This window comes from Neophocaena asiaeorientalis, unplaced genomic scaffold (genome assembly GCF_003031525.2).
Source record: "Neophocaena asiaeorientalis asiaeorientalis breed wild unplaced genomic scaffold, Neophocaena_asiaeorientalis_V1.1 scaffold220, whole genome shotgun sequence".
NCBI lineage: Eukaryota > Metazoa > Chordata > Mammalia > Artiodactyla > Phocoenidae > Neophocaena > Neophocaena asiaeorientalis.
In genome coordinates this window covers 2,903,735-2,931,519 of record NW_020174042.1, presented here as the reverse complement: position 1 = coordinate 2,931,519, position 27,785 = coordinate 2,903,735, and the positions used below count along the sequence as shown (strand labels likewise).

Sequence of the window (27,785 nt, the reverse complement as noted above, 5' to 3'; positions counted from 1 at the left end):
GAGGGGTGGGGCCTCTTAGGGGGCGTGGGCTGGAGGAACCGCCTCTAAAAGGCGGGGCGGAGCCTTCCACGAGAGGGGCGAGGCGTCCAAGGGGCGGAGTCGGTGGGGTCAGCCCCGCCCCGCCCCGCCCGGCTCTGCCTTCTCTTTGCAGGATCTACTGGGGCTGTTTCTACTTTTTCCCCTGGCTGCGCATGTGGCGAAGGGAGCGGAGGTGAGGGGGCTGCGATACCGCGGACCCGCCCGGGGCATGGACGAGGCTCAGTTCGGGAGAACCGATCGCGGGGAAGCCGGGAGCCCCCGCCCCGCCTCATGCCTGTGTCGGGTCGCCCCACAGCTCAGCGCACCCTCGGGAGCAGAAGCTGGAGCCTCTGCGGGGCCTGATGAGCTGTCTGTCAAGTGGACTGGGCACTGCTCCCCAGCGCTCCGGTCGCAGCCTCCCCCGCCGCACCCCCGCTGCCACTGCCCAGCCATCTGGTGCATTAAAGATTTAAACCAAAGCCACCGTCCTGCCCTCCTGATTCTGCCGCCGCTGCCGCCATTCGGGCTGGGAGCCCCTCTCCACGCCGGCTGTTTCCGTATTGACAGGGCCTCTGTCCCTGATAGGGTGTCAGTCCGTGTCCAGGCTCCCATTATTCCTAAGGGCCCCTCATCAGGGTCAGGCCTCCCCTTACTACCAGTGATTGCCTTCCACCACCTAAGCCCCCCGCCCCACCACACACACACTCATCTCTATGAGTGGCCTGTATGGAGGGAGCTAAATAATCCTGGCTTTATCTTCCTCCCAGCCTTGTCCCCACATCCATAAATCCTCACAATCCCAGCTCTCCGCTTCCACCTTCCTCCTAGACAGGACTTTGCCAGGTGCCTGAAGAATCTTCTCCTGGGAGTGGATCTAAAATATTTTAAGCCCATAGTTGTAGGAAGTAGGCTGTGAGAGGAGGGAAAGATTCCTAGAAGCTGCTACCCTCGGCCTGCCATAGGGGAATGACTTAGAACTGTTGGAGGTCTTTCCTACAGTTAACACCCCAGCTTCTGGCTCCTCCAGTTGGATCCCAAGTTTAAAGATACTTGGCATCAGGGACTTCCCTGATGGTCCAGTGGATAAGACTCCATGCTCCCACTTCAGGGGGCATGGGTTCGATCCCTGGTTGGGGAATTAAGATCCCGCATGCCGCACAGCGCAGCCAAAAAAAAAAAAAAACAAAGGTACATAGATACTTGGCATCAGCCCCCCAAAGTGTAACCTCCCTAGGAGAACCCAAGGGCCACTGCTCCCTACCTTTCCTTTCTGTCTTGTCACCGAGTTGGGCTGAAACCCACTAGCTCCTGAAGTGATGAAGGGTCAGGGACTCCTAGTGGGTCTGCTTTCAGTTAGGGACTGGCCCCAGCACCAGGGAGGGCACCACAGAATTAAGTTAAAGGGACAGCCCAGTTTGTGGGTGGGGTCAGAGGTAACTTCCAGCCTGGTGCTGACCCTGCCATAGCAGGTTGTAGCTGGGAAAAAGACTTGGCCCGGGCTTCCCTGGTGGCGCAGTGGTTGAGAGTCTGCCTGCCGATGCAGGGGACATGGGTTCATGCCCCGGTCCAGGAAGATCCCACATGCCACAGAGCGGCTGGGCCCGTGATCCATGGCCGCTGAGCCTGCGCGTCCGGAGTCTGTGCTCCGCCACGGGAGAGGCCACAACAGTGAGAGGCCCGCATACCGCAAAAAAAAAAAAGAGACTTGGCCCTATCTTTGGAGAAGCCAAAGGGGAGAGATGGGTGCATACCTGGAAGAATTTGTTTCTTCCTTCCCAGGCCTCTGGATTGACTGGTCCAGAAAAGACTCCAAAGTGTGTGACAGCCAGCCAGCTGAAGATTTGTGACAAGATGATGGTGCCTCAGTGGGTGCACCCGAGCTCTGGGGTACAAGTCCAGACTGGAGGGTGGGTGAGAGACCCTAAGGCCTCTGGTACTAGAAATTCAAGATGAGTGACCTCTGGGTTGTGGCCACCTTCAAGAATGGACCCAGGCTCTTGAGGCATTTCCTCACAATGTCTACATTGAGAACCCTGACAAAAGAGTACCCTGTCCAGCCCTGGGCCTACACCTCAGAATCCCTCAGGATACTCAGATTTCCTGAGTATCCACAAGACAAGCTCCAGGGAAGGAGCCCCCAAGCCTTACCCTGGACAGGAGCGGGAGAAGCTCGAGTTGTTCAGCCTGGGAGGGGGATTAGTCCCTACTCTCTGAGCTTAGGGTCGCTCCTGATTGCTGCAGCCGCCCTGCAGCAGAAGGATGCCCAGGGAGGTGTGAGTCCCCATCCCAAGAGTAGGCCTGCCCCATAGAGGGTAGCTGGTGACAGAGCAGAAGGTTGTAGAAGGTACCCCTGCAACAACCAGATAAGGGCTGGATTACTGGGTGATGATCAGTTTATGTTTAAAATATAGAGCAGGACAGAGGGTTCAAATCTCCAGACCAGGAGTGGGAAATTCTTCAGGGTGCCAGGGGCACTAAACTTAGCAGCTTGCCCCCACACTAGGCTGTCCCCAGCTTCCTGGAAAGGACAGGAGGAGGAAGATGAGGAATAGTTTTGCATTGGGTGGGGAGGGGGGTGGCTAGGGGAAGAGGGGGTGAGGGCTGGACATGGGATTTAAAAAGAAGGGACAGGAAGATAAAGGGAGGTCGGGGCTTTAGCAAGAGGATGGGATGCAGAGGGTGTAGGGGTTGGGGAGGGGGGGTTTCTTCCAGGCCCACGATAGAGAGAAACTGGCATTTGAATAGAACAAAGGAGAGGTAACTGAGCTCTTGAATCTGATGTCTCAATAAGCCAGGGGCTGGAAACCCCAGGCCCCTGCTGGTAAGAGGCTGGCATGTCTGGGACAGGACTAGGCTAAAACAGGAACGTAAGATTTCTTGTGTCTCTTACCTGTTGGACAGCAGCAACCTGGCACCAAAGAACTTTTATCTTCCCTCATCTGCCCTCCTTATCCACCCCATCCTTCCTCCCTATCTCATCTTCCTGGGGAAAGCAACCCACACCTCAGCATCCCCAAGGCAACCCATTACCACCAAAAAGGGCCTTCTCCCAGCTTCGCAGTCTGAATGTGACTGGCCCAGGCAAGACTCCTCCTCAGTCAGAAGGGCCTGCTTTAGGGAGCCATTCCCATCAATTTTTCCTAATAAGACAAGCAGGCTAGAGCAGGAAGCAGGCAGGGGGAAATGAAGGCAAGTTGGTGCTGGCCTGCCATCTGCTCCCAGCCCACCCACAACTCCCCCATCAGAATTTGGGTGTGCTAGTGTGACTGTGTGGTTGGACGATTGTGTAAACACAACCGTGTGGGAGTGGAACTTTGAGTATAACTGGGACTGTATGATTCCATCTGGGGTTGTCTGACCATGTGAGGTTGATCGAGTAACTGAGGTGTGACTGTGAATGTGTAACTATGAGTATGTGAGTGTTAATGTCCATCATTGGATGCCACTGTGGATCCTTGGCCGCCCTTACTCAGTTACTGTACCATCAGTCCCCATGTACACAATCCGCCTCCCCAGCTTCTCTGCCCAGGATTTAGGAGCCCATGGGAAATTACTGTCCTAAAAGAGGGGGGGTCTGTGGCACAGGGGTCTCTGGTAATTAGGGCCCAGGAGTGTCACAGGATGAGCAATACATCTTCACCTGCCGCAGACTCACCTGGTGCCCCAGGTAAAAGGCACCCAGATAAAAGGTAGGGAAGGAGGCAGAGAAAGAAGGAAGTATCCAGGCTGAGCATCATGAAGGGGCCCTCGCCCACCAGCAGCCTCCTGCTGCTACTGTTGCTCCTAAGCCCAGACCCTGGAGGAGGTGAGTGTTTGGGGGTCTAGAAGGCCAGGGGTCTGGGTGAATGGGATGCAGGGAAAGGGGCCCAGGAAGCCCAGCCTCCAGCTATCTGATGGCGCTTAGGGTCAGAAGCCCTCTGAACACATGGTCATGTTGTCCCCTAGCATTGCCACTGGCACCCAGCACTACATCATGCTGTACTCAGTTCTACCGACAGCCACTCTCAAGCAAACTACTGAGGAACATCATCCGAGTGGAATTTCAGGAAGCTGATGGGGACTGTCACCTCCAGGCCTTCTTGTGAGCTTTGACTCTGCCCCTGATTTGACCCCTGACTCTGACCTCAGTCCCAACCCCTGATGCTGATCTCAACCCCGCCCCAAATGCTAATTCTGATGCCAACTCAGGTTTTCATCTGGCCTTTGCCTCTAACTCCTGGGCCTTACCCTCATCTCCAAGCTACGACCATGGCTTTGGACCTTCCCTTTGCCAGGTTTCACCTGTCTCGACGCAGCGTCTGCATCCACCCCCAGAACCGCAGCCTGACTCTGTGATTTGACTGCCAAGGGAAGAGGCTCCAGGGGACTCTGCCCAACCGAGTTTGGAGATAGGGAAAATGGGCCTGGGCCCCCAGTAGCCAAAATAATAAAGTAGCATCGCCCAGTAGTCTCTGACTGTGGTCTCCAAGTTCTGTGTATTCTCCTGTGAGTCCCGAATCCGGAGCTGTGAGACATGTCAATAAACAGAAGAACCTCCTCATTCTCTTTATTCACACTTTCACAACCCCCGCCAGGGGCAAGGCCGAGAGCCAAGGACCCACACACACTCCCCAGGTACCTATATACATACATGCAGAGAACACATGTTCCCTGCCTCACATACACGTGGACACACATGGACACAGACATACACATCTACACACATTCCTCAGGTGGACTGCCAACTCTGAGATGAAGCCAGAGGTCCAGGCACCTTTCAGCTGGCAAGTTGGGAACACAGAGTCTCATAGAAATGAGCTCCAAACAGAATTTCCAGCTGAGAACCCCACTCCGTGGGGATCTACTGTCCTGCCTGGGTTCCACCTGTCTGTCCATCCACACCAGCAAGACAGAGTTATAGGTGGAATCAGCTGAAGCCTTCCAAGATCCTCTACAGGTTTGGGACTCCTAGAAGAAGGAGGAAAATCAAGGGAGATAGTAGGACTGGATCTTGTCCCAGATTCCCTGAGAATGAGGGAGGAGACCCAGCTCTGGACCCAACACTCCAAAAATGAATAGGGGAGCCCACCTCTGTGTAAGCCCCAATACCCTGAAGATGAGGGAGTAGACCTAGCTCTGGGCCCAGGCACGTCAAGAATAAGGCAGGGGATCCAGCTCTGATCCAGACATCCCAAGAATAAGGATGGATATCCAGCTCTGAGCCTAATACCCTGAAAATGAGGAGGGAATCCATCTAGGAGCCCCAGTATCCTGCAAGAGACAGAAGAGACCCAACTCTGAGCCCGGGACTCAAGAACGAAAGGCCCATCCCTGAGTCCAGAAGTTACAAGAATGAGGAGACCCAACTCTGATTCCCAAAACCCTTATGACTAAGGCACCTGGCTCATAATCCAGACACTCAAAATGAGGGCACACATCTCCAAGTCCAAACCTCCCAGAGGTCATACTCACCTGGAAGCTTGTCCACCGGAATCATCGGGGCCAAGAACCCAGACTTTTGGGGTCCATCCTTCTCACATGGTCTCAACCTCAGCCTGGAGCACAAAAAGGAAGCTGTCTCCCTGACAATGTGGGGCATCTCAGTCTCTTCCAAAAAGGTTTGTTAGTAAAGGGTCAAGAGAGGAAAGGGTGAGAATCATGAAGTTGGGGGTGGGAGAAGGAGGAGGAATGGTTCCAGAATCAGACACGTTCAGTGCAGTCATGAGGGGTGGGAACGGGTGTGGTCTATGGGTATCAGAGCCCCTGTGTGGGATCAGAGGATGAGAGGCCAATGGCAATCACTTACCAGAGCCCCAGTGCCAGGGCCCCAGCCACCAGTCCCAAGAAAGAGAATATTCCCAAAGATGCCAGCATAGCCACCTGCTCCAGGACGTCTCTGTGGTCTGAGGAGGAGGGTCACGTGCCAGCTGTGAGAGCAAGCCTGCCTGACCAAACTCGGTGCCCACTTCTCTCTGGGGCTTTCCCATCCTCTACCACCTTTGCCCATCTGCCCAAGCTCACCAAGTGGCCGCGGGTCTGGTAGGAGGGACGGTCTTGGGGGAGCAGGGCTAACCACCTGAGGTTCTTCCTCTGGCTGCGCGTGTTGTTGGCCCCCAGCTGGTATCTCCTTCGGTAGGGGTCCTGGAGGGAGACGAGACCTGAGGAGAACTATCCACGCGGGGTCAGGGCGGAGGCCAGGGCCCGCCAGGCGAGGCCAGGGCCAGGGTTGGACACAGGGGCGCCTCAGAGGCGGAGCTTGAAAGGGCAGAGCCAGCTTCTGGGGATGTAAGCAGGGGTGGAGGCTGAAGGGCGGAGGCTGAGGGGCGGGGTTTAATCTGGGGCAGGGTTTAAGCTAGGGCGGGGCTGCAGGCAGCTACAGGTGAAGCCTGGGGCCGCAATTGCCACGCCGCTCCGTAGCGCCTGCAGTTCCGCCGATAGATGCTGGGCAGCGGGGCCTCTGCCCTTTCCCTAGGCTCTGTCTCTCACCGGTGCTCGGAGTACCCCAGGCCTCGGGGCTCCAGGCGCTCCAGGTGCCTGCGTCCAGAAAGTCCCGGGCACTGACCCGCACGGCATGGGGCAGCCCAGCCACAGCGTCCGTGATCACCTCCTCCAATCCAGACGGTTCCACCTGGCAGTGCAGATGGTTCGTCGGCACGTTATCCAGGTTATAAGCACTCAGCCTATCTGCCCCCCAGAGCCAGTCTGCAAAGAGCACCCCTTCCTCCCAGTCCTGTCCCTGTCAGCCTGATGCAGCCGTCTGGGCACCACGTAGGTGGCTGGTGGTGTCAGGTCTACACCTAGTGTTCAGAAGACAAAAGTGCACAGTGGTTTTGTAGACAGGCTGTGACTTCAGACTGCCTGGGTTCAAATCTTTGCTGTACCACTTACTGAGTGACCTTGGACCTCTCTCTGTGCCTCAGTTTCTTCATTTGTAAAATAGAGGTGAATACACCTAAATGAGATAATACATGTAAAATGTGTAGCACAGTGCCTGGCAGACAGATGGTGTTCAATAAATATTGGTTATTGTCTGAGGCAGCGGCTCCCCAGGCCTGATGCTGGCCAATCTTTGCCATCTCCAGATGTGGGACTTCACCTCTATCCACATCTGAGTATATGAGTGTTTGTATGCGGCTGTGCCTCTGGCTGAAAGGCACTCCTTTTCCTAGAAAAGTTATTTTTAAAAAATCACTGCTGTCTTCCCACAGATGGGCTGAGATCAGTTACAGCCCTGCAGGGCAGAGGCTCGGTCCCTCAGTCTCTGCTACAACCCCAGCACCCAGCACAAGGCCTGGCCCACGGAGAGTACGCTGTAGGGGAAGGCCATGGGGCGTCAGTGACCTGCCAGATCTGGTCACGCAGAACACCCAGGAACATGAAACTAGAGACAGGACCCACAGCCCCAGATTGGGACGCACTCCAAGGGCCTCACCGTGGACCAGGCTGGATGCTGTGCTGGACGGTACTGCAGCCGGAACTTCAGCAGGAAGTGGGGCTGGCGGGGCCAGGAGGCAGGGTACGTCCAGCTGGCACGCAGGCGGCGAGGATAGCCAGGTACCGACTCTACCCGCAGCCCCTGGGGTGGGTCAGGTCGCACTGGGGGCAGTGGAGACACAAATTCAGGGCACAAGACAGGTACTCATCCCTTCCCCACCACCTCCCAAGGGAAGATGGGTGTGTGCCTAAAGGTCCCTGAGGGGAGGCACTTCCAAGGAGGTTGGGGAAATCTTAAGCTTGATCATCCATTAGGCACAGGACCTATCTGTCATCCCTATTATAAAGTAAGCTAAGATCTGAGGACGGATTTTTGAAATGTTTGTTGAGTGAGTTAAAGAGTGATTCTGGGACTTCCCTGGTGGCTCAGTGGTTAAGAATCTGCCTGCCAGTGCAGGGGACACGGGTTCGAGCCCTGGTCTGGGAAGATCCCACATGCCACGGAGCAACTAAGCCCGTGTGCCACAACTACTGAGCCTGTGCTCTAGAGCCCACGAGCCATAACTACTGAGCCCGCGTGCCACAACTACTGAAGCCCGTGCGCCTAGAGCCCATGCTCCGCTACAAGAGAAGCCACCACAATGAGAAGCCCATGCACCGCAATGGAAGAGTAGCCCCCGCTCGCCACAACTAGAGAAAGCCCGCGTGCAGCAATGAAGACCCAATGCAGCCAAAAATCAATAAATAAAATAAATAAATTTTTTTTAAAAAGAGTGATTCTGCTTTCCATCCAAGGAAGATGAGTTGGCCCAAATTCCAGCCAGAGCTTTGGTGACCCGCTTCCACTGGGCAGGGAGGACATGAGACAGAAGTGCCTTCAGCACAAGGCATAGAAGCAGAGAGGCAGCACTGGGGCTAGGCAGCCAGGAAGGACTAGTAGGGAAGGGGATAGTGGCAGCAGTCTCTAGAAGCTGATGTAAGCCTGCCTCCTGGGCTCTGATCTCCCTGGGTTCTTAGTCTCCATGGGGGCCATCTGTGTGCCGAAATGGGTCTACGTTGGGAGGGAGCTATGTGGGAGCTCAGGGGAGGAGAGTTCTGAATTTGGGGGGTACCTGTACTCTGGGGTCCGTTTGGGGTCTCTGTGGTAGGGATTTGGGGAGAGCTCTAGGAGTGGGTACTCACAGATGCTCTGCAAGCTCACATCCAGTAGGCGTGTGCTGGCCCCCAGGGGGTTCACTTCAGTCACATTGATCCGGTACTGGCTCCAGAACTCTGCCCCATGGACCACACAGCGGGCAGCCCCTGGGGGGTCCTGTGGGCATGGCCAGGGCCCTGTGGATGGACTCATCCTAGGAGAGAGGATGTGGTCTTGAGCTTTGGAAATGATCACTGTGGTACCCAGCTAGAGCCCCCAGCTTCCCCCTCATGTCCTACCTTTGGCCATCGGCTCCTGGTACCGTCTTCTTCCTGGCAGGGAGGAAGCCATCTGAGGTCAGGAAGGAAAGGAGGGTCCTCCTTCTCTCTCAGGCCTTCCTTAGGACCTCCTTACCTACCTCCCATACCCACGTTTTGCTAAACACCCAAACATATAGGTATACACACCGATCATGCACACACCTGTAGGAGGTGAGGTAGCGGGTGGGTAAACCGCTAACCTGGCTGGGACTCCAAGTGCAGGAGAAGTTCTCATAGTCAGCTGCTTGGCAGGAGACAACAGGGCGGACTGGGGGGTCTAGAGGCAGAGGGTGCAGCTGGAGACCGAGAAGTTCCCAGCCCCTACCCATCCCAGAGGGCTTACTCAGGGCCTGGATTCCCCCAGGAGCCCCATGTCTCATCACTGCTACCGCCAACACTCCCTCCCCAACTCACAGCCCAGCTGCAGGGTCACCATGCCCCCAAGTGCACCATCCAGGGTCCGGCAGATATAGGTGCCCTCGTCAGTGCTTTCTGCCCGGGCCAGGACCAGTTCGTGCCCTAGACCAGAGTCAGGTCCCTGGAGCAGCCTTGTCTCCCCGTCCCGAAACCAGGACACCGGGGCCCTGGGGGTGAGATGAGATGATGACAGATAGAGGGAAGATTTAAACTATGAGTCCGACCATGTCACAGCTCTCCACTGGCTTCTCAGTGCTTGCAGTAAAGCTCAAACTCCTTTTGCTGGCTTACAAAGCCCCTGGTGATCTAGCCCTTGCCTTCCTTTCCTTCTTCATCACCTTCCTGTCTCCCCCTCCCCCACTGCACTCCAGTCAGGTTGTGCCTCTTTTGGTTCAAGAGTGCGGAGCTCACTCCCACCTCAGGGCTTTGCACTAGCTGTTCTCCCTGTCAGGAATGCTTGCTTATACCCCAACCTTCAGAAATCAGCTTCAATGTCACCTCCTCCGAGAGGCCTTCCCTTATTACCAATAAAAAGTGGTCACTCAGTTACCCTCTTCCACCTCACTCTCTTTTGATTTTCTGCCCTGCAGGTATTACTACCTGGCATCTTGCCTGGCTTGTGCACTGCTGCATCCCAGGGCCTAGAATAGACCAGGCACTTAGCAGGTACTCAATACATGTTGGTTGAATGTTCTGTTGAATAAGGATGGTTTGAGGGTTAAGAAAGACAAAGAGGTAAGGATTACAGATACAGGGGCAAGGATGGGAGGGGTGTGAGGACTGGGCAAGGTCAAGAAATGGGTCGTGAATGGGTCCTGTCAGCCCAGCAGGCTGGTGGAGCACTTACCCAGCAGTCACTCCAGGGCAACACAGCGTCATGGCCCTGCCAGGCTGCCCATACTGGACCCCTGTTGAAGGCACTTCTGAGCAGAGGCTCTTCCTTTCCCTCTCTCCCACCCCACCCCACACTTTGTGACAGTGACAGGATAAGGGGTGGACTTTTAAAACCTGAGTGGGGTCATGGGGTCAAAACATCATGTTATAATCTGGAGACAGAAGTCAGAGAGCAGGGTAGAGAGATGTTGCCAGATTGGATTTCAGGGGTTGGGAGGATGACAGGTTAGGCATGAGAGGGGCCACGGTCATGGTGGCAAGTCACAGGTCAGAGTTGGGTCATAGAGCAGAGTTTTTCTCACCTGGGGGGCCCCAGGCCTGGGGGCAGGGACAGGAGGCAGACACCAGGGCTGTAGCCACGGCCACCAGGACCCTGCTCAGCCCTGAGCAGCTGCTGCTCATCTGTGGGGAGAGAGGCAAGGTCAGCGATCCCCCATTCCCAAGATGGGAGGCTAAAGTCTGCCTCCTCCTCTTCCAGACTGAGGCTTTCTAGGAGGAAACCAGGTGCCCAGTGGGGTAAGGACATCAGACATCACTGGGGGCTCTGATGTAAGGTCCCCTTTCCACCATACGCCCAGCGCTCTGTGTGAGTACACACACACGCACGCACACACACCCTCACACCCCCCCTCCTCAGTCATGGGCTTAGGGCCCAGAACAAAAGCTGGAGGCGACAGACTGTGCCAGCACCGCCCCCCGCACCACCCTTGGCACCCACCCCTGGCACCAAGTGTTGGCACTGGCTCAGTCACTCCCATTAACTCCTCCAATCCAGCTGTTGGAAATTCCGTGTCCATCCCACCTGGCCCAGGGATAGTCGTTGCCTCTGACTGACCTGAGGCAGCCCTCATCACCCTGGGGTGGGACTGTCATAGTGGGTCTGAGCCCACCCTGTACCCCTGCCATGAGGCCTAGCCCTGCTCTGGCTGCCAAGCCTCTTCTCGCCTGGGCCTGGCTCCTTGCTCTGCGCCGCTCATCTGGGCCTGACTCTGGAATCTTGCTGGTCTTGAGCCTGTGAGGCCGGATGGGGCTAGGGTGCAGGCTGAGGCTGTGGAGTTAAGCAAATCCAGATGCCCTGACTGCTGCCAGAGGCTGGGGGTGGGCGAGGAGCCAGAAGATGGAGACAGGGTGGCGGGACAGGAGAGGAGGCTGAGAGAAGCTGGGAGGCTGCAGGAACAGGAGGCTGGGGTGGAGGCCACAGGACAAAGAGATGCTCAGAGATCAGGACTGGGAGGCAGTGAGAGCTCAACGAGGTGAGGGCTGGGCTGGGGCAGCAGGATCTCAGAGAGGCCAAAAAGGTAACCAACCATGTGTGTACGGGGGATGGAGGTGCTAGGAGAGAGGGAATCCTGGATGGGAGAAAGCAGGATGAGGAACGCAGTGGGGAAGAGGGAAGGGGGGGTGTGGGAGAAGGTGCAGATGGGCAAAGGGCCCTGGGCGAGGGCTCCAGAAGAGGGAGAGCCCAAATCCCTCCCAGGTAGAGCTGAGCAGCGACCTCTGCGTGTCTGTCTGTGTCTAGTGGCTCACCCCGGCCCCCCAGCCGCATTTACCCTGCTCAGCCCTGCCCTACCTCGATGATTCCAGTGGTTGAGTGTCCATGGTCTCCAGGACTTCCTCCCACCAGCTACAGCACCCGTCTCAGCTCTACTCAGTTCTGGGACCCCAGAATCGTCCCCTCCTTCCCATTCCCTGCCCCCGCCCCTCTGGGCCATGGAGCTTAGCCACCCCTAGCCAGGCCCCCTCCTCTCTCCTTTCTCCTCCCTCCTACTCTCCCACCCCCTCCCACCCAAGGCCCTGGGAAGGGAAGAGGCCTCCCCCGAGTCTGGAAAGGAAGCCACAGGCAGAGCCAGGCACAGCAAGAGGGAAAGGAGAGCTGCTGTGTCCCTGTCAGCAAGAGGTTCCTGTGTTTTCACACAGCAGAACACAGGCACATTCACGCGTGGACTCCCCAGGCACAGTCAACAGAGATACTCCCTTGAACACGCGCGGACACAGTCAAGTCAAAAAGCAGACACATACTCGTGCTCCCACTCTTTTCACTCCCCAGCAAATACTTCCTTAGGGCACAGCTGTCTGTATTTTAAGGGGAAGAGGGCCCCATGTTGGGGGATATAAACAAAAGCCAAAGAGTCCAGTTTCCCCCTCCCCTGGACGTTCCAGCCATTTCTCACCTCCCCCGCTACTCTTCAGGCCCCAGCACCAGGAAATGCCTTTGGTCCCTTGGTGCCAGATACACAAGACCCACACTTACCCTCAGACACACACTCTCAGACACAGCCACTGACAGTTACACCGATACACTCAGACATCCTCACCCAGGCTCAGACACTTAAACATTTACACATACCCAGACACACACACACACATCTCCCTCTTCCTTGCACAGCCAAACACACACACTTAGCACTCCGCCCTGGGATGGGGGGTCACAGCACTCCCTAAAAGCAACTCCTCATCATAGTGTAAGCCCCCTCTTCCAGGGAGCTCTTAGCATGGCAGATCCCCCATCTCATCACCATTTCAGGCCCCCAGGTAGCCAAAGAGACAAAGGTGAACAGGGGAGTCAGGCACAGGGGCACAGAGAGAGACAGAGATGCAGAGAACATGAGACGCAGGACTAAAAAGCAGATACACAGAGATACCTGGGGAGATGAAAGTGTGAAGACACACAGAGCACTAGCTCTAGGAAGACAGTAGTAGAGAGAGAAAAAGAAATATAAGGAAACTGAGTCAGACAGGGAGACAGAAAATAAGGAGCACTGGACCAGTGACAAGGATTCTCAAGCACTAAAAGAAGGAGGGAGAGCCAAGTGTGCTGGGGATGGTCTGCTTACCCTGGCCACTAAGTAGAAAGGTCAGTCCCATTGGCTACTGAAGTGGGTCCCCAAAATGCAAACCCAGCTCCACTTCTCCACAGTCTAACAGGACACAGGACACACGCCGAGTGCAAGTCTCATTCCTCCTCTGCCATGCTGAAGTCACACACTGGCACACACAAACCCAGCTATCCACTCTCACACTGTCAGATACAGTCTCAAACTCCGCAGAGACCTTCCCAAAACACATTCGCTGATGTGGTCACAGGCCCTCTCACACACACACAAACGCACGACCCGGTCTCTGCCCGCAAACTGCACACTGACACACACACATAATCCCACACAGGCACAGCCACATGCAGACTCAGCCTCAGCACAGCGACACCCGCAGTCACACTAGCTGACAGTTTCACCAAGCGACACTTGCGAAGTTTCGCACACTGACAGCGTCACACACAGCCTTGCAGTCTCTCTCTCTCTCTCACACACACACACACACACACACACACACACACGCACTGACATTCCGTCAGTCACTCCGGGCCCTTCAAATCCCACACCCCCAGGCCCCGCCCTCTCCTGGCAAGGCTCCCTCGAGCTCACCCGCGGCCCCATCAGGCCTCACCTTCTGCGGCCGCCGCCGCCAGCGCCCTCCGTCCTCACCCTCTGCCCCGGCCTCTACTCCCTGCCGCCCTGGGGCACGCCGTGGGGCGGCTCCGCCCAGGCACCAATGGAAGGAGAGGGGTGAAATAGGGGGGTCTCGATCTATTGGAGCCTCCAACTGCCAATCATCCCCACACCCACCTCTGCCGGACACTTCCTGTCCCGTCCGGGACTGAGGAGGCCGCCGGGGACCGAGTCTGGAGCCGGGTTCCTGGGTTCTGGCCTGAAAGCCTCTCCTCCTGGGACAGCAGGACCAGAGCTCTCAGGCCCCGCCCCATCCACCCCCCAGCTGTCCTCAAACAAAGCCTCAAGTTCAGTGGCTTAGGAGCTACTGGGCAGGTGACCAGAGAAGCTGAAGGTGCCCCTGACTCCAGATAAGGAGGTGGACTGGTTGTAAGGCAGTGGGTCTCAAACGTCGCTGGACACTGTGGTTTTAAAACTCTCAAGCCACACTCCAATTAAATCAGTACTGTTTAAAACTCCCCAGGTGATTCCAAAATGCAGGCAAATAAAAGGTGTAGGATCAGGTATGTATGTATGTATGTATGTATGTATGTATGTGTGTGTGTGTGTAGCTATGTATGTCTCCCATCCAGGGTTCCACTCCCCAGCCAATGGGGGCTCAAGGGAAATGTGTACATTTGTCTGAGCTTCTTCCAAACCAGGGTAACACTCCAAGTTGACCCTTACCCTCCAGGGTCTCTAGGAAGAAAGAATCCTGGACCGGAAGGCAGGCAGCCAAGGTTCTCCTGGGTCAGATCATCACTGTCCAGCCTTGTGTGATTTCCCCTCCCAGAGACTCAATTCCCTTGAGAAGAATGGAGACAAAAAGTGTTCTGGCCATTCCCGCATTACTCACAAGCTCCTGTCCTCACCTAAAAGTTTGGAGGACCCTAGGTGGCATCATGTCTCCTGGGTTGTATGACTTGTTATTCCCACAGTTACAGTCTTGGCAGGGAAACAGCTCCAGAGGGGTGGGGGTAGACCCAGGGTCACTCCAGAAACCATCCCCTCCTACCATGGCCCTGAGGCTCCTAACTCTGGCACCCCTTCCCTGCCAGAGCTGTCTTCTGCCCTGTGCAATGACTGGGGCACAGGGGCAACAGAGGTGTACAGAGCCCGTGCATACACGCTGCACGTGGGAGTCTGGAAAGGCCAAGGACACAAAGCCACGTACACGTTCCCTACCCGCCCCTTCAGCCTCTGTGGGCTGGAGCAGAGCCAAGCTGCAGCCACTCACAAAGCCAGGGTTCTGGCCAGGAGCCTAGGGTCTAGCCACTGACCAATGGGACAAGGATCCTGCTCACCCACTCCGACCAAACCTTCAGTCCCAAGCTTGGTGAGCTGACACCCTAGGGATGGTAGTGAAGGGGACTCTGGCCTTCCCAAAGCCTCAGCCAAAGACAAGAACAAAGGTTTCTAAAACCATTTTAAACTGGGATGCCTTTGTTACTCTAGGAGTAAAAGCCAAACATGACACGAGTATTAATTTTGTTCAGAGATTTGGGGCAAAGAGGTGGGGAGGTTGTGCCCTTAAGTTTTTGCACATCTGTTGGCAAAGAAAAGTTGTGGCTGGAGCTACGCCTTCGGCCTTTAACCCCAGACCCCCAAGGATCAGAGTTCACACTCCTCTGGTGTTAGAATATGTGATTAAAGTTTGAGAAGCACAGTTTTATTGATCCCACATCTGCCCAAACCCTAGGCCCTAGTTCCCTCAGGCAGAAGGCCCTGTGGTCAGTGTGGTCAGGCGATGGCTGCTGTCTCCCTGTCCTTCTGCCCCAGGCGGTAATGAACCTCAGGAAGCGCCCTTAGTCTCTCTGCAGCCTGAAAGGGGGAAAGCGGATAATCAGAGAGGGTAAGGGCTGCCCAGAATGGTGGGTGCTAGGAGACGCTAGACACTGGGGGAGAGCATGCAGGGTGGGGAGGCTGGTGAGAACGACCACTGGAATAGCCAGAGGATGAAGGAGTCAGCTCCTGAGTCCCTAGAAATACCCAGGTTGTGGGGATTCTCAGGGTCATGATTGTTGGGATCCCTTGAGGAAATAGGAGGGAAAAGGGGACCCAAGGACCCAGGGTGCTCCAAGTCCAGACCTGCTCAGGGGTGAGGTCCCTCTGGGCCTGGGCAAGCATTTCATAGCCAACCATGAATTTCCGGACTGTGGCAGAACGCAGGAGTGGAGGATAATAATGAGCATGTAGCTGCCAGTGGTCCCAGTTGGCTCCAGTCTCTGATCCCATAGGAGCCCCTGGTGGGAAGAAGGCAGAGATAGTTGGGAAGGGTCCTTTCTTAGTTCTTCAGCCTAGCTCTTACCCCCAGACCATAGCAGGTACCTGAAAACTACATCTTCCAGCATTCCCTGCCAGAGAGGAGACAAGGCATTGCAAAGCCCACTGGGAGACATAGTTTCACCACGTTCACTTCTCCACTCTCAGTCCCAGCATCCCTGCCCTGAACACTTCCCCAGCAAGTGTTCCAAGGCCTGCTGGGAGTTGCAGTCCACTAAGCTGGGACCCAGGAGCCCAGAAATGGTGTTGGGGTTAGATATGGGTACTCAAAAAGCCTCACCATGCCAGCCCATGGAGTAGGGAAAGGATGTCTCAAATAGGTTGTCATACTTGGTCAAGAGCTTCTTCATGATGTAGGCTAGATCTGGAATCAGAGCCTGACTCTCAGTCTGGGGCCCAGATGCTGGCCCCACCAGAACCATCCGCATCCAAAGCCTGGCCCCAGGGTCCCACCTGGGAGACTCACCGTCACGCTCAGCCGGGGTCAGCTCAGGCAGCCGCCGTACATGCCGACGGGGCAGCAGTAGTGTCTGGAAGGGCCACACTGCCCAGAAGGGGACCAGCACTAACCAGTGCTCACTGGTTAGGACCAGACGGTCCTAGGCCGACCAAATGGAGATGCGGTCATCAAGGTGGGTGTGAGGGGGGTCAGCAAATAGGCAAGGGAAGGAGAAGAGAAGACGTACCCAGAAACCGATGGTTTCTCACCACTCCACCACTACCACCCTAGTCTAAGCCATCATCACCTTTCCTTTAGCTTACTGCTATGTCCTCCTAGCAAGTCTCTCTGCTACTTCCCTTCTACCCTCCTGCTTCACACACCTCTCCTTTTTGGGGTGAGGTTACGGGCTTCCTGGGGACACAAGATCCAGCTTTCTCCCACCTTCCTGAGCAGCTCTTGGCGGCCGTACTCCATTAGCAGGGGCTCTCCGTGCTGACTCTGATAGGCCCGCTGAGATCGCTCCTCACGCTGGGCAACATCTGGCAGGAAACTGCTGGCCCACACCTGTCAAGGGGGAGGAGAAGAGCAGACAGCATCCCTCACCTCCAAGCCTCCACATCACTAGCATACTTCCTGTTTTCCCTTACTCCAGTTCCCCACCCCACACTGTCTTGGACTCAGTCCAGATATCCACTGAAGCCCCTGACACACATACCTGGCAGTGGGGATGGGGGTTGGAACAGCCCATCATGGCTCCTTTGTTTTCAAAGATCTATGAAGTAGGGGTAGGGAGCTTTATAGCCAAAAGGACAGCAAGTCAACCCCTCCGAAACACAACCTGTGGAAATAAAAATGCCACTTCCCAAAACCAAACTGCACCACCCCCTCCCTGCCCATCTAGGGGAGGGGGCGACCTCACAGACCTGCACCCAAGGGTACTGGGCACCCAGCTCCTCTGTGACTGAGGCCCATGCATCAACGACAGCTCGGATCTCAGGGACTGACATGAGTGGCAGTGTCACATCCGACCAGGGGTGGAAGCACATAACCTTACTAGGTGGTAAAGGAGGGAGAGATACAGGGCTCGCTGAGCTGGGGGCAGGGCCCAACCCCAGTGCTCAGTCCAGGCCTTGGGTTGAAGGGTGTAAGAGTGGAAATTCATAGTTACCAAACTCCTCGAGCAGCCTCTGCTTGGAAAAGGGGGTGATCACTGGGTCCTAAGATAAAGGGGTATCACTCTCTGCAACAGAAGTCCCCCAACAAGGTCCAGCCTCTTTTCTCCCCAACAGCAGCTAGATCCAACTTACCTGGACTAGGGGCATCAGGCTGCAGAGCTGGGAAGTCATTGTCAAACAGGAAGGTGCCTTCATAGTAGGGATTCACCTACAGACAAGGATGGGCTAGAAGCATTTGCTGGCCCATACCACCAGTCATCTGATGGGCTTCAAGGCTACAAGGCGGGAAGAAGGCCACTCTGAGGTCAAAAAGACTTGGTGGGATATGACCCAGAGGTCCACTCCACTGTGGGGCGAAGGGCTAGCCACTCCCCTGTAGGGTGAAGAGAAGCTCTAAGGGCAGTGGATGGGGAACTACTCCCCCCGGGCCCAGCCTGCAGATGTAGGATCTAAAGACTTACCTCTCCATTGGCCCGTGTGGCCCCCGGACACAGAGGGTTGTGGGGGTCATGGCGGGGTACTGTCGTCAGAAGCGGGGGTTCTACCTGCCCCTGCCAGGGCCGCTTCATGCGGTGCGCTGACACCAGCACCCACTCATCTTGTAGCGGGTTGTAGCGGATATGCTGATGCTCTGGGGGCAAACCGTCAAGATCAGTCACAAAGCCCTATGCCCCTTTCTCCCCTGGGTCTTACCCACCAGCAGGCCCAGGCTCGGATGCACCCTGTTGTCCCCACCCTACTCAGGAGCTAAAGGCCAGAGCTTGGGCGTTCCCAGCGCCAATCAGCCTGCAGCCCCAACACCGGCGTGTCCCTTCGCCGCGCGTGCCTGGACGGGTGGGCGCGCCGACCTGCGGGCAGGGACGACAACTTCCTAAGGAAGGGGAGGGCTCAGCTTTGCTTCCCAGCGAGTCCCGGCCGCCCTGCGGTTACCGCTCGCCCGGAAGGTTGTGGCCATGGCGTCCGCCTCCGACGCCTGCCGGCGCTGCTCAGGACACGCTCCCCGGCGCGCCAGGAGGCCACCGGGTGGAGATACCTTCGGTAACTTCTACCTGCTCACCTCGCCCCCACCGCCTAGTCGGCCCGGCTCCGCCCCGCCTCGCCCCGCCCTCGCCCCACCCTCTCTGATTGGACAGCCGCAAGCACGTGACTGTCTGAGGGCCGGCCCGGCCACCTGGGGGCGGAGTTCAGGACTGCCTACAGCTACAGGAGGCGACTTTGATGATCCCACTCTAGGGCCAAAGCCACTAACTACCCTGGAAGAACCTCTGTGAAAGCTGCTTACCACAGATCCCTCGGCTCCAGGATGCTTACAAGAGTTATTTGCTTTCTTAAAGTCATTCATTTGGTCATTCATTCAGCAAATATTTACTATCTACCACCACGTGCCAGGCCCCTAGGCTCCACATGGCGCAAAGGGATGTCCCTGTGTGCAGGAGTCAGGCATAGACTCAGCCCTCCCAGAGCTTACATTCTAGGGTAAGTCAGGGTATAACTCTGGATCCACAGTCACCTCACTCACCTGCTTGGTGGCTCTGGCAGAGGAAAGGCAAGGAGGTGGGAGTGAGGGGCTGTGGGGCTTGATTTGCTTCAGCTAAACCTTGGCTTCAGGTACTATCTGGAGGAGTGGGTACCTCACCGTAACCATGCCCTAGCCCCACCAGGCAGCAGAAACGGGTTTGGGAAAAAAAGGCTAAGTAATCATATTCTCTCTCTCTCTCATATATACACACACACAAAGCACAAGAAGTGGTCAGGGTAAGAGGGCTATAAGAAATCTGAAAATGTGGGGAGGACAGGACTATCAGTAGCTCCAACCACCATCTGGGTGGGGTCAGAGGTGTTTCCTTTGCACACCCCTGTCCCTTCTCCAACTTTTCCTTGGAACAAACCAGTTGGATAACACTAGGATAAACTTCAAATTAATTCCTCCCCTGATACTTTATAGAGCCATCTAAATATTGTCTGAACCTCCTCCCCATTTCACAGTGGAGAACCGAGGCCTCAAGATCACCCAGAGGATAAGTGGCCAAGCTGAGATTTCAACCCAAGTTTCCAAGCTCTTCCTGATGCTTTGAAATGCCTCTGAGACTTCAGTGAGTTTTTGTTTGTTTGTTGGCCATGCTGTGTGCAGGATCTCAGTTCCCCGACCAGGGATTGAACCTGTGTCATAGCAGTGAGAACCCAGAATCCTAACCATATGGCCACCAGGAAACTCCCTCAGTGAGCCTTAAGATAGAAACCTAGTGAGCTAGGAGCTGGGTAGTAGCAGTGAGGCCCCTTCCCCCAAACCAGGCCAGGACAAGCCAGGTGTTTTGCTGAGCTCAGATGTAAAAACTGGGTCATAAGTCATTTACCTTATCTCTGCCCAGGGGCCTCAGACTGGAATCTAAAGAGGCCACTAGGTAGAGGGCAGGGAGCAGGGAGCTAAGAAACCAGAGTTTTACATGTCCCACTGGCTGCACATGTAATAGGGATGTAAGGGGGATAAAAGATACACTTTTTGTGGAAAGGGAATGTTGCCTTGCTATTTCAGTAAACAACAAATTTTGCTACAGCATCAGCGCTGCAGCTGCCCCCACAACTGTGGTGTGCCCTGAGGGGAATTCAAGATGGAGAAAAACAGGAAGCATTATCAGCTTTTTTTTTTTTTTAACTATTTGCTTATTTACTTTTGTAAATGCTTTTTTTTTCTTTTCTTTTTTCTTTTTTGGCCACCTTGTGCAGCATGTGGGATCCTAATCCCCCGACCAGGCTTCCAACCTGCGCCCCCTGCCTTGGGAGCGTGGAGTCTTAACCATTGGACCGCCAGGGAAGTCCCAGCATTATGTGCTTACTTCACTTAGTATGATAATGACCTAATGAAACTTAAAAGCTTTTGCACAGCAAAGGAAACCATAAACAAGACGAAAAGACAACCATCAGAATGAGAGAAAGTAGTTGCAAACAAAGCAGCTGACAAAGGATTAATCTCCAAAATATACAAGCAGCTCATGCAGCTAAATATCAAAAAAACAAACAACCCAATCCAAAAATGGGCAGAAGACCTAAACAGACATTTCTCCAAAGAAGACATATAGATTGCCAACAAACACATGAAAAGATTCTCTACATCACTAATCATTGGAGAAATGCAAATCAAAACCACAATGAGGTATCTCCTCACACCAGTCAGAATGGCCATCATCAAAAAATCTACAAACAATAAACACTGGAGAGGAAGTGGAGAAAAGGGAACTCTCCTGCACTGCTGGTGGGAATGTAAATTGATACAGCCACTATGGAGAACAGTATGGAGGTTCCTTAAAAAACTAAAAATAGAACTACCACATGACCCAGCAATCCCACTACTGGGCATATACCCTGAGAAAACCATAATTCAAAAAGATACATGTACCACTATGTTCACTGCAGCACTATTTACAATTGCCAGGACATGGAAGCAACCTAAATGTCCATCGACAGATGAATGGATAAAGAAGATGTGGCACATATATATATATTGGAATATTACTGAGCTATAAAAAGAAACGAAATTGAGTTATTTTTAGTGAGGTGGATGGACCTTGAGTCTGTCATACAGAGTGTAAGTCAGAAAGAGAAAAACAAATATCGTATGCTAACACATATATATGGAATCTAAAAAAAAAAGGGTTCTGAAGAGGCTAGAGGCAGGACAAGAATAAAGACACAGTTGTAGAGAACGGACTTGAGGACACAGGGCAGGACGGGGAAGCTGAGATGAAGTGAGAGAGTAGCACTCACATATATACACTACCAAATGTAAAATGGATAGCTAGTGGGAGGTTGCTGCATAGCACAGGGAGATCAGCTCAATGTTTTGTGACGACCTAGAGGGGTGGGATAGGGAGGATGGGAGGGAGGTTCAAGAGGGAGGGGATATGGGGATATATGTATACTTATAGCTGATTCACTTTGTTGTACAACAGAAACTAACACAACATTGTAAAGCAATTATACTCTAATAAAGATATTTTAAAAAAAAGAAAAATACAAAATAAATAAATAAAACTAAACAAAAATAAAAGTGTGTGCTGGAGAAGATTTCTGAAAGACCAGGTAGGGGAGCTGCAGACCTAGACAGTCCCAGAGGACTCTGTCTGAAACAAGGGGGCAGAGACCAGCTTTGCTAGTCCCTGCTACGCAGGGTTCTTAAAGAATGGTCAACTCAGGAGTGTCACAGAAGCCAGAGCCAATACAAAATCATGTTCCCTCAATCCTGCATTTTCCTCTAAATAATCCCTTTTTTTTTTTTGCGTTACGCGGGCCTCTCACTGCTGTGGCCTCTCCCGTTGCGGAGCACAGGCTCCGGACGCGCAGGCTCAGCGGCCATGGCTCGCGGGCCCAGCCGCTCCGCGGCATGTGGGATCTTCCCGGACCGGGGCATGAACCCGTGTCCCCTACATCGGCAGGCGGACTCTCAACCACTGCGCCACCAGGGAAGCCCTAAATAATCCCTTTTTTATCATTCCCTTCTTGGTCAAATTTCTCAAAAATTAGTTCATCTTCCCAGCCTCTACTCTTACCCGCACAGTACACTATAACATGTTTTTTGCCCTGTAGTAGTCGGGGTAAATAATCTTAGCTGCTGTAACAAACAACCTCCAAACTCAGTGGCTTAGTACCATGGTCCATTGTGGGAGAGAGGGAGAGCTCTGTCCCATGCAGCATTTGGAATTCTCCACTACTTAATTGTATGTAACTATATTAGATAAGACAAGAAAGTGAGTGTCAAGAATTTCACAGATTTTACGAGCCAGACCTGGAAATGGCATATGTAATTTCTGCCTATACTTCATTGGACAGAACACAATCACATGACGTCACCTAACTACAAAGTAGACTGGCTGCCCAAGAGCAAAAGGAATGGATTTGTGAATGTATAGCATAATCTCTGCTACATGCCCATACTGAGAAACCCAATGACCATTTCCAGTCATTTCATAGGACCACTCAATTATATTTGACTGTGTTGACCATTCCATTACTCTCATGTGTGAGGCTACACTCTTCCAGTTCTCTTCTGCTTTATGTTTTATTGATATAACTAACACATATGACACCACATGCCAGACACTAATTGCTTTGTAAATATTAACTCATTTAGTCTTCATCACAATAAAGGTATGTACTTTTATTCATCCCATTTTACAGATGAGAAAACTGAGTCACAAAGAGTTTAAGTAACTTGCCCAAGATCACACAACCAGTAGGTGGCGGGAGCCAGGCTTTTAACACAGTCCTGTCCAGAGTGTCTTTCTTATCACTGCACTATGCTGCCTCTTTTCTCTTCTGTTTCTTTTCTGCTTCTCTTCCTTTTTCACTCCCCCCCCAATCCCCGCCGCCGCCGATAACCTTCAGTTGGCTTACAAGGCCCTCCTCTCATATTTTGTACTTCAGAATAAAGAATGAATTGTTGGCCCCCGGAAGACCCCACGCTGTCTATCCTTGGTGCCTTTGCTCTTGGAGTAGGTCTCACTGGCTCACTGGAATGCCCTTCCCATCGCTCTTAAAGACACTGCTCAGGTGTCACCGCCTCCAATAGCCGTCCGTAACGTTCCCAAGTAGAAGAGCCTCCTTCCCACCTCCTGTGCTAGCAAAGGCGGGCCCTAACCATCACAAGTCCGGAAGGCCCTGCTTCCGGGTTGCCTGCTACACCAGTCAGGGAGCCCAGGCGGGCCAGTCCATTCTGGGTCTTACCACCATCCCCGCAACCCCAAGTAGAACGGCGCTAGGCGAGAGCGTGCCTAGATACCCCAACGCCTGCAGCTAGGAGAGCTTGGCCCCGCCCCCTTTTCTGACGCGCGCGGCGCCGCCCCGCCCTTCGGCGCACCCGGCTCCCCGCTCCACGAGAGATAATGGTTCGACCCGAGAGGCGGTGCCCCGGTGCCCTGGCAGTTCCGATTGGCCAGGGCGAGCCGTACCACGGCGGTGGCGGGGGAACGGGTCGTAGACGGCGCGCCAAGAGACACGGAGGCAGTGAGGGTCACAGCCTTAGGCCCCCACCTCTCTCTGCGCTGCGCTGGGCCAGGCCGCCCGCTGGGATGCAGTGGGCCGTGGGCCGGCGGTGGGCGTGGGCCGCGCTGCTCCTGGCGGCCGTGGCTGTGCTGGCCCAGGTGGTCTGGCACTGGCTGGGCACTCAGAGCTTCGTCTTCCAGCATGAAGAGATCGCGCAGCTGGCTCGGCAGTACGCCGGTGAGGCGGCGGGTGGAGGGCAGGGGGCTGGGGAGGGCCGGGCGTAGCTGGAGGTTCCGGGGGCACCGTTCCCCAGTTCGTGACCGATGCTGGCCCTGACTTGGTTGTTCCTCTGCCCCCGCCAGGGCTGGACCACGAGCTGGCCTTCTCTCGGCTGATCGTGGAGCTGCGGCGCCTGCACCCAGGCCACGTGCTGCCCGACGAGGAGCTGCAGTGGGTGTTCGTGAACGCGGGAGGCTGGATGGGCGCCATGTGCCTTCTGCACGCCTCCCTGTCCGAGTACGTGCTGCTCTTCGGCACCGCCCTGGGCTCTAGCGGCCACTCGGGTCAGTGCTGGCGGCGGGCCGGACTGGGAGGCTGGGGCTGTACAAGGGCCCATGCCCTCCTTCCTGATGTTCGGCCAGGCCATCGAGTGGAGCGGATACCCTGATATTCAGTGTCCATTTGATTGTCTCTCAGGGCGCTATTGGGCTGAGATCTCGGATACCATCATCTCTGGCACCTTCCACCAGTGGAGAGAGGGCACTACCAAAAGCGAGGTCTTCTACCCAGGTGGGTAAGGTGGCTCTGTTAGAGAGGGGGGTCTCCTCATTCTTGGGTGCCTATAGTTGGAGGAAAGAGCCATGGCATGGAAAAGGGGTGCGTTGAGGGGCCCTCATCCTAGTTCCTCTGCCCTCTAGTTAAGCCCCAGGTGGTTGGTTGAGACAGGGTTCAGGGTCTCTGTTGCCTTCCTCTGTCAAATGGAAACAAAACATAACAGCTCCCTGTTAACCACGTCTGATTTTAATCATCCAGTATTCCAGCAGTTGTTGGGGAGATCAGAAATGCTCTCATGCCCCCAAAGACAAGGCAGACAGTTGTCTTCCCTCTTGCGTATAATGAAACATTTGGACTTCTAAGTAAGTTTGAGGTTGAATATTACAAGCATGGCCGACATTGTAACTGAACAGCTACATTTCTCAGAAAGCCTGGCAGGTCTTATATTCACCTCTCCCTATCTAACAGGCCCAAGTTTAGCTAAACTTCTGCTTGACATGAGTGAGGCTTGGGAATGCAGACCTCCATGACTCCCAAACAATGGTGCAGGGCCAGGTGAAGCTTCCCCCAAGAGAGGACATGAGCCAGGTGATGCCACACAGGAAAGTTTAAGAGTGGCCACCTTAGCCTCGTACCCTTGCAGATGGGCAGCCAGGCCAGTGAGGTAAGGCTTTTCCTTTCCTGAAGCTCCCTCTCCATTCCCTACCCCTAGAGAGCCCACAGGCTAGGGAGGTGGTGGCAATGGGAGGGCAGGGCCAGGCTCTTCATGTGGGTGTTCCCTGTCCCCCCAGGGGAGACAGTGGTGCACGGGCCTGGTGAGGCAACGGCTGTGGAGTGGGGGCCAAACACATGGATGGTGGAGTACGGCCGGGGTGTCATCCCATCTACCCTGGCCTTCGCGCTGGCTGACACAATCTTCAGCACCCAGGACTTCCTCACCCTCTTCTATACTCTTCAAGCCTATGCCCGGGGCCTCCGGCTTGAACTCACCACCTACCTCTTTGGCCACGACGCCTGACCAGCCAGGCCTGAAGGAGGACCTGTGGATGGACAGGAGCGGGCAGGCCTGCACACATCCACTTGCTGGAGCCCACGTGAAAAGACATGGACATACTCACAACATGCAGATACAGAGTTCCTGGTGTATGAGCAGGGACACACATGCATACAACCAAACATAGTCATGGGAACACATGGGACACACATTCAGATACTGAATCCTGTGTGTACGGCAGCATTACGCATTCACACCCATGCAGAGAGGGACCCCCACGTATACCAAAGGGGCCAGTCATGTTCGAGCACATATCCCACAAGCTCGACTCACTAACTCAGGCCTTTCCAGAGCTTCTCTGCCCCTAGTCAGGGCTCTGGAGTTAGGGATGGGGTGGCTATTACAAACTGCCTGGGTCTGACCCTTCAACCCAGCAGCCATTGGGGGAGATGAGGGAGAAGAGGAGCTGCCTGTGGAGGCTCCCTTCACCTGCAGCTGTGACGCCCTTCCCCTTCATCTCCTTGTCCTCACCATATGCCTTACCCCATTCTGTTCCCCTGCTATGCAAGTACCCTCATGGCCTGTCCCCACCCTCGCAACCAAGTTAGCTGGAGAACCAGAAGAATGTGGCAAATGCTGAGGTTATACCTCCCTCCAGGGTATAATGGGGAGGCTGGCCTCAGCTGAGGGCCCAGTGCTGGGGTGAGGACCTAGACAGGTGGGCCCAGGTCCAAGGGGTTGCCGCTGGCCTAGAGAAAGCCTTTTCTGCACGCACACACACAGACACTTATTACAGCTTCCAGACACTGCCTTTGCTGCATTCTCTGTCCATCTATCTGTGTCTGTCAATAAAGACCTGTTGAACAGTTTCATTTCTTTTCGTGTCTGAGCAGCAGGAGGACCTCTAACTCCTGGGGGCCTCAGGAAGGCCTCTCCCTTGCTGTGTGATTCAGTTTATGACAGCAGCTTTTTACTGTATACTTTAGTGTTCCCAGGAATCACCTGGCAGGCTCGTGGACTCTACAGATTATTGTGCCCAATCCCCAGAGATCAGTTCTGGGTTGAGGCCTTGAGATCTGCATGTTTAATAAGATTCTCTCCACCAGGTTTGAATGCCACAATTTCAGAAATTCATGGCTGGGTGAGGTGGTGTGTGTCTTGCTCTTGGTCTCGTCTCTGCCAGTGCTGTTCTGGGCACAGTCCCGGGACGCCTGCCCTGGATGACCACGGGGTGGCAGTGTGCAGCCACTTTGGGGCTGAAAGGCATCGTCACTCTCCAACTCCTTTTTTCTAGGTTTCCAGGGTATCATGTCCACGTCCACCCAGAGCAGGAGTTCTTTCTCTCCAGTCTGCCTTTTCTAGGACCCCCCGCTTCTGTGGAGGCTCCCGGGGCTGGGGAGCAGGCACACTATCTGGTGGTGTCTAAGGTAGTGGGGGGGCTGGGGCTAGGATGAGGCCAGGGAGGTGCCTGAAGTACACACTCCCAAGGGTCCTGCACTTACCTCACCCTCTTCCTGGCCCTGTTCTGAAGATGAGCAAGGCCCAGGCCTCTCACTTCTTAGGATTCTGTTATATTAAAAATAGAAGGAACATGATTATAAAAAATGTACATTCTAAAAATTTGATATTCTAATGAGTAAAAATATAAAAGACTACATGTATAGCCATCTGGAAGCAACATCAAAAGTCTAAATATGTGGCTCAGAATGAATGTGAGGCCCAGGCAAGGTGGCCATCCTGACACCTTACCACCACCACATTGTTGGCCATGACAGGTCCTGTCTGGGGCCTCTCCATTTGATCACAGGTTGCAAAGCCAAGCCTCAGGATTTCTCCCACCCTGTAACCCAGCTTTGCCTCTAGGCTTAGAGCCCCCATCTGTTAGGGATGCCTGAGCTCCCTTTGTCATCCCTACGTTTCACATAGGACTAGGCTCCCAGGCCCCTCCCCATCTCTGTTGCTAAGTCCAGTGTTTATTTCTTCTCACTTTCATTTGACACAGTTAACTCTTAAAAGACTCCTGTGGCTTACAGGACACTACTCTCTTCCTTCATTGCCTCCTTTGCTAGATCTGGCTCATTTCCTCAACCTCTCACTTCCCAGGTTTACACTGCTCTGAGGTGATCTCAACCATTTCATGACTTTAAATACCATCTAGGGAATTCCCTGGAGGTCCAATGGTTAGGACTGGATGCTTCCACTGCTGGGGCCCAGGTTCAATCCCTGGCCAGGGAACTAAGATCCCCACGGTGTGGCCATAAATAAATAAATAAATACCATCTATATGTCTATATACTAGTCTTACTGAGATACAATTGACATGTAAAATTTTATTAGTTTAAGGTATACAACATGATGATTTCATATATGTCTATATTGTGAAATGATTACCACAATAAGTTTAGTTAACATCCATCACCTCACATAGTTACAAAGCTTTTTCCTGTGATGAGCACTTT

At 54.2% G+C, this 27,785-nt stretch overlaps 5 protein-coding genes across 14 annotated transcripts in view; 3 read left to right on the top strand and 2 right to left on the bottom strand.

The window, feature by feature from the left end:
* The window catches only part of LOC112405468 (uncharacterized), a 2,665-nt gene extending 2,168 nt beyond the window's left edge, over positions 1 to 497 (top strand). Inside the window, exons 3-4 of the mRNA XM_024753881.1 lie at positions 152 to 211; positions 335 to 497. Of these exons, the coding sequence (XP_024609649.1) occupies positions 152 to 211; positions 335 to 491 (217 nt within the window). The 3' untranslated portion in view covers positions 492 to 497. The remainder of the gene's footprint in view (positions 1 to 151; positions 212 to 334) is intronic.
* A 3,256-nt stretch (positions 498 to 3,753) lies between these two features.
* Positions 3,754 to 4,353, top strand: CCL27 (C-C motif chemokine ligand 27). Its single transcript, XM_024753768.1, has 3 exons — positions 3,754 to 3,823; positions 3,964 to 4,099; positions 4,293 to 4,353. Exons 1-3 carry the CDS (start codon positions 3,754 to 3,756, stop codon positions 4,351 to 4,353), a joined length of 267 nt encoding a protein of 88 aa, XP_024609536.1.
* Positions 4,354 to 4,540: 187 nt separating this feature from the next.
* On the bottom strand, positions 4,541 to 15,192 carry IL11RA (interleukin 11 receptor subunit alpha). Of its 5 annotated transcripts, XM_024753847.1 has the most exons (14): positions 14,370 to 15,192; positions 13,821 to 13,918; positions 10,500 to 10,599; positions 10,151 to 10,211; positions 9,301 to 9,470; positions 9,049 to 9,163; positions 8,866 to 8,898; positions 8,614 to 8,780; positions 7,430 to 7,593; positions 6,484 to 6,625; positions 6,019 to 6,138; positions 5,804 to 5,900; positions 5,470 to 5,552; positions 4,549 to 4,965 (listed from the first exon to the last, which is right to left on the bottom strand). In XM_024753847.1, exons 3-14 carry the CDS (start codon positions 10,597 to 10,599, stop codon positions 4,949 to 4,951), a joined length of 1,269 nt encoding a protein of 422 aa, XP_024609615.1. In that variant the 5' UTR covers positions 13,821 to 13,918; positions 14,370 to 15,192; the 3' UTR covers positions 4,549 to 4,948. The 5 variants fall into 5 exon arrangements, with proteins under 5 accessions (XP_024609616.1, XP_024609615.1, XP_024609614.1 ...); XM_024753848.1 differs by lacking the exons at positions 13,821 to 13,918; positions 14,370 to 15,192 and adding an exon at positions 11,768 to 11,849 and having other exon boundaries at positions 4,541 to 4,965; XM_024753846.1 differs by lacking the exons at positions 13,821 to 13,918; positions 14,370 to 15,192 and adding an exon at positions 13,642 to 13,701.
* Positions 15,193 to 15,324: 132 nt separating this feature from the next.
* GALT (galactose-1-phosphate uridylyltransferase) lies at positions 15,325 to 18,669 on the bottom strand. Of its 6 annotated transcripts, none has more exons than XM_024753849.1 (11): positions 18,513 to 18,669; positions 18,044 to 18,213; positions 17,715 to 17,790; positions 17,576 to 17,624; positions 17,331 to 17,460; positions 17,123 to 17,179; positions 16,849 to 16,971; positions 16,432 to 16,564; positions 16,246 to 16,329; positions 15,771 to 15,925; positions 15,325 to 15,503 (listed from the first exon to the last, which is right to left on the bottom strand). In XM_024753849.1, exons 1-11 carry the CDS (start codon positions 18,535 to 18,537, stop codon positions 15,423 to 15,425), a joined length of 1,083 nt encoding a protein of 360 aa, XP_024609617.1. In that variant the 5' UTR covers positions 18,538 to 18,669; the 3' UTR covers positions 15,325 to 15,422. The 6 variants fall into 6 exon arrangements, with proteins under 6 accessions (XP_024609617.1, XP_024609621.1, XP_024609620.1 ...); XM_024753853.1 differs by having other exon boundaries at positions 18,640 to 18,666; XM_024753852.1 differs by having other exon boundaries at positions 18,318 to 18,645.
* A 4,841-nt stretch (positions 18,670 to 23,510) lies between these two features.
* Positions 23,511 to 26,198, top strand: SIGMAR1 (sigma non-opioid intracellular receptor 1). The gene is made up of 4 exons (XM_024753901.1): positions 23,511 to 23,795; positions 23,921 to 24,121; positions 24,255 to 24,347; positions 25,124 to 26,198. The coding sequence occupies exons 1-4, from the start codon at positions 23,645 to 23,647 to the stop codon at positions 25,348 to 25,350; spliced, it is 672 nt and encodes a 223-aa protein (XP_024609669.1). The 5' UTR covers positions 23,511 to 23,644; the 3' UTR covers positions 25,351 to 26,198.
* The last annotated feature ends 1,587 nt before the right edge of the window (positions 26,199 to 27,785 follow it).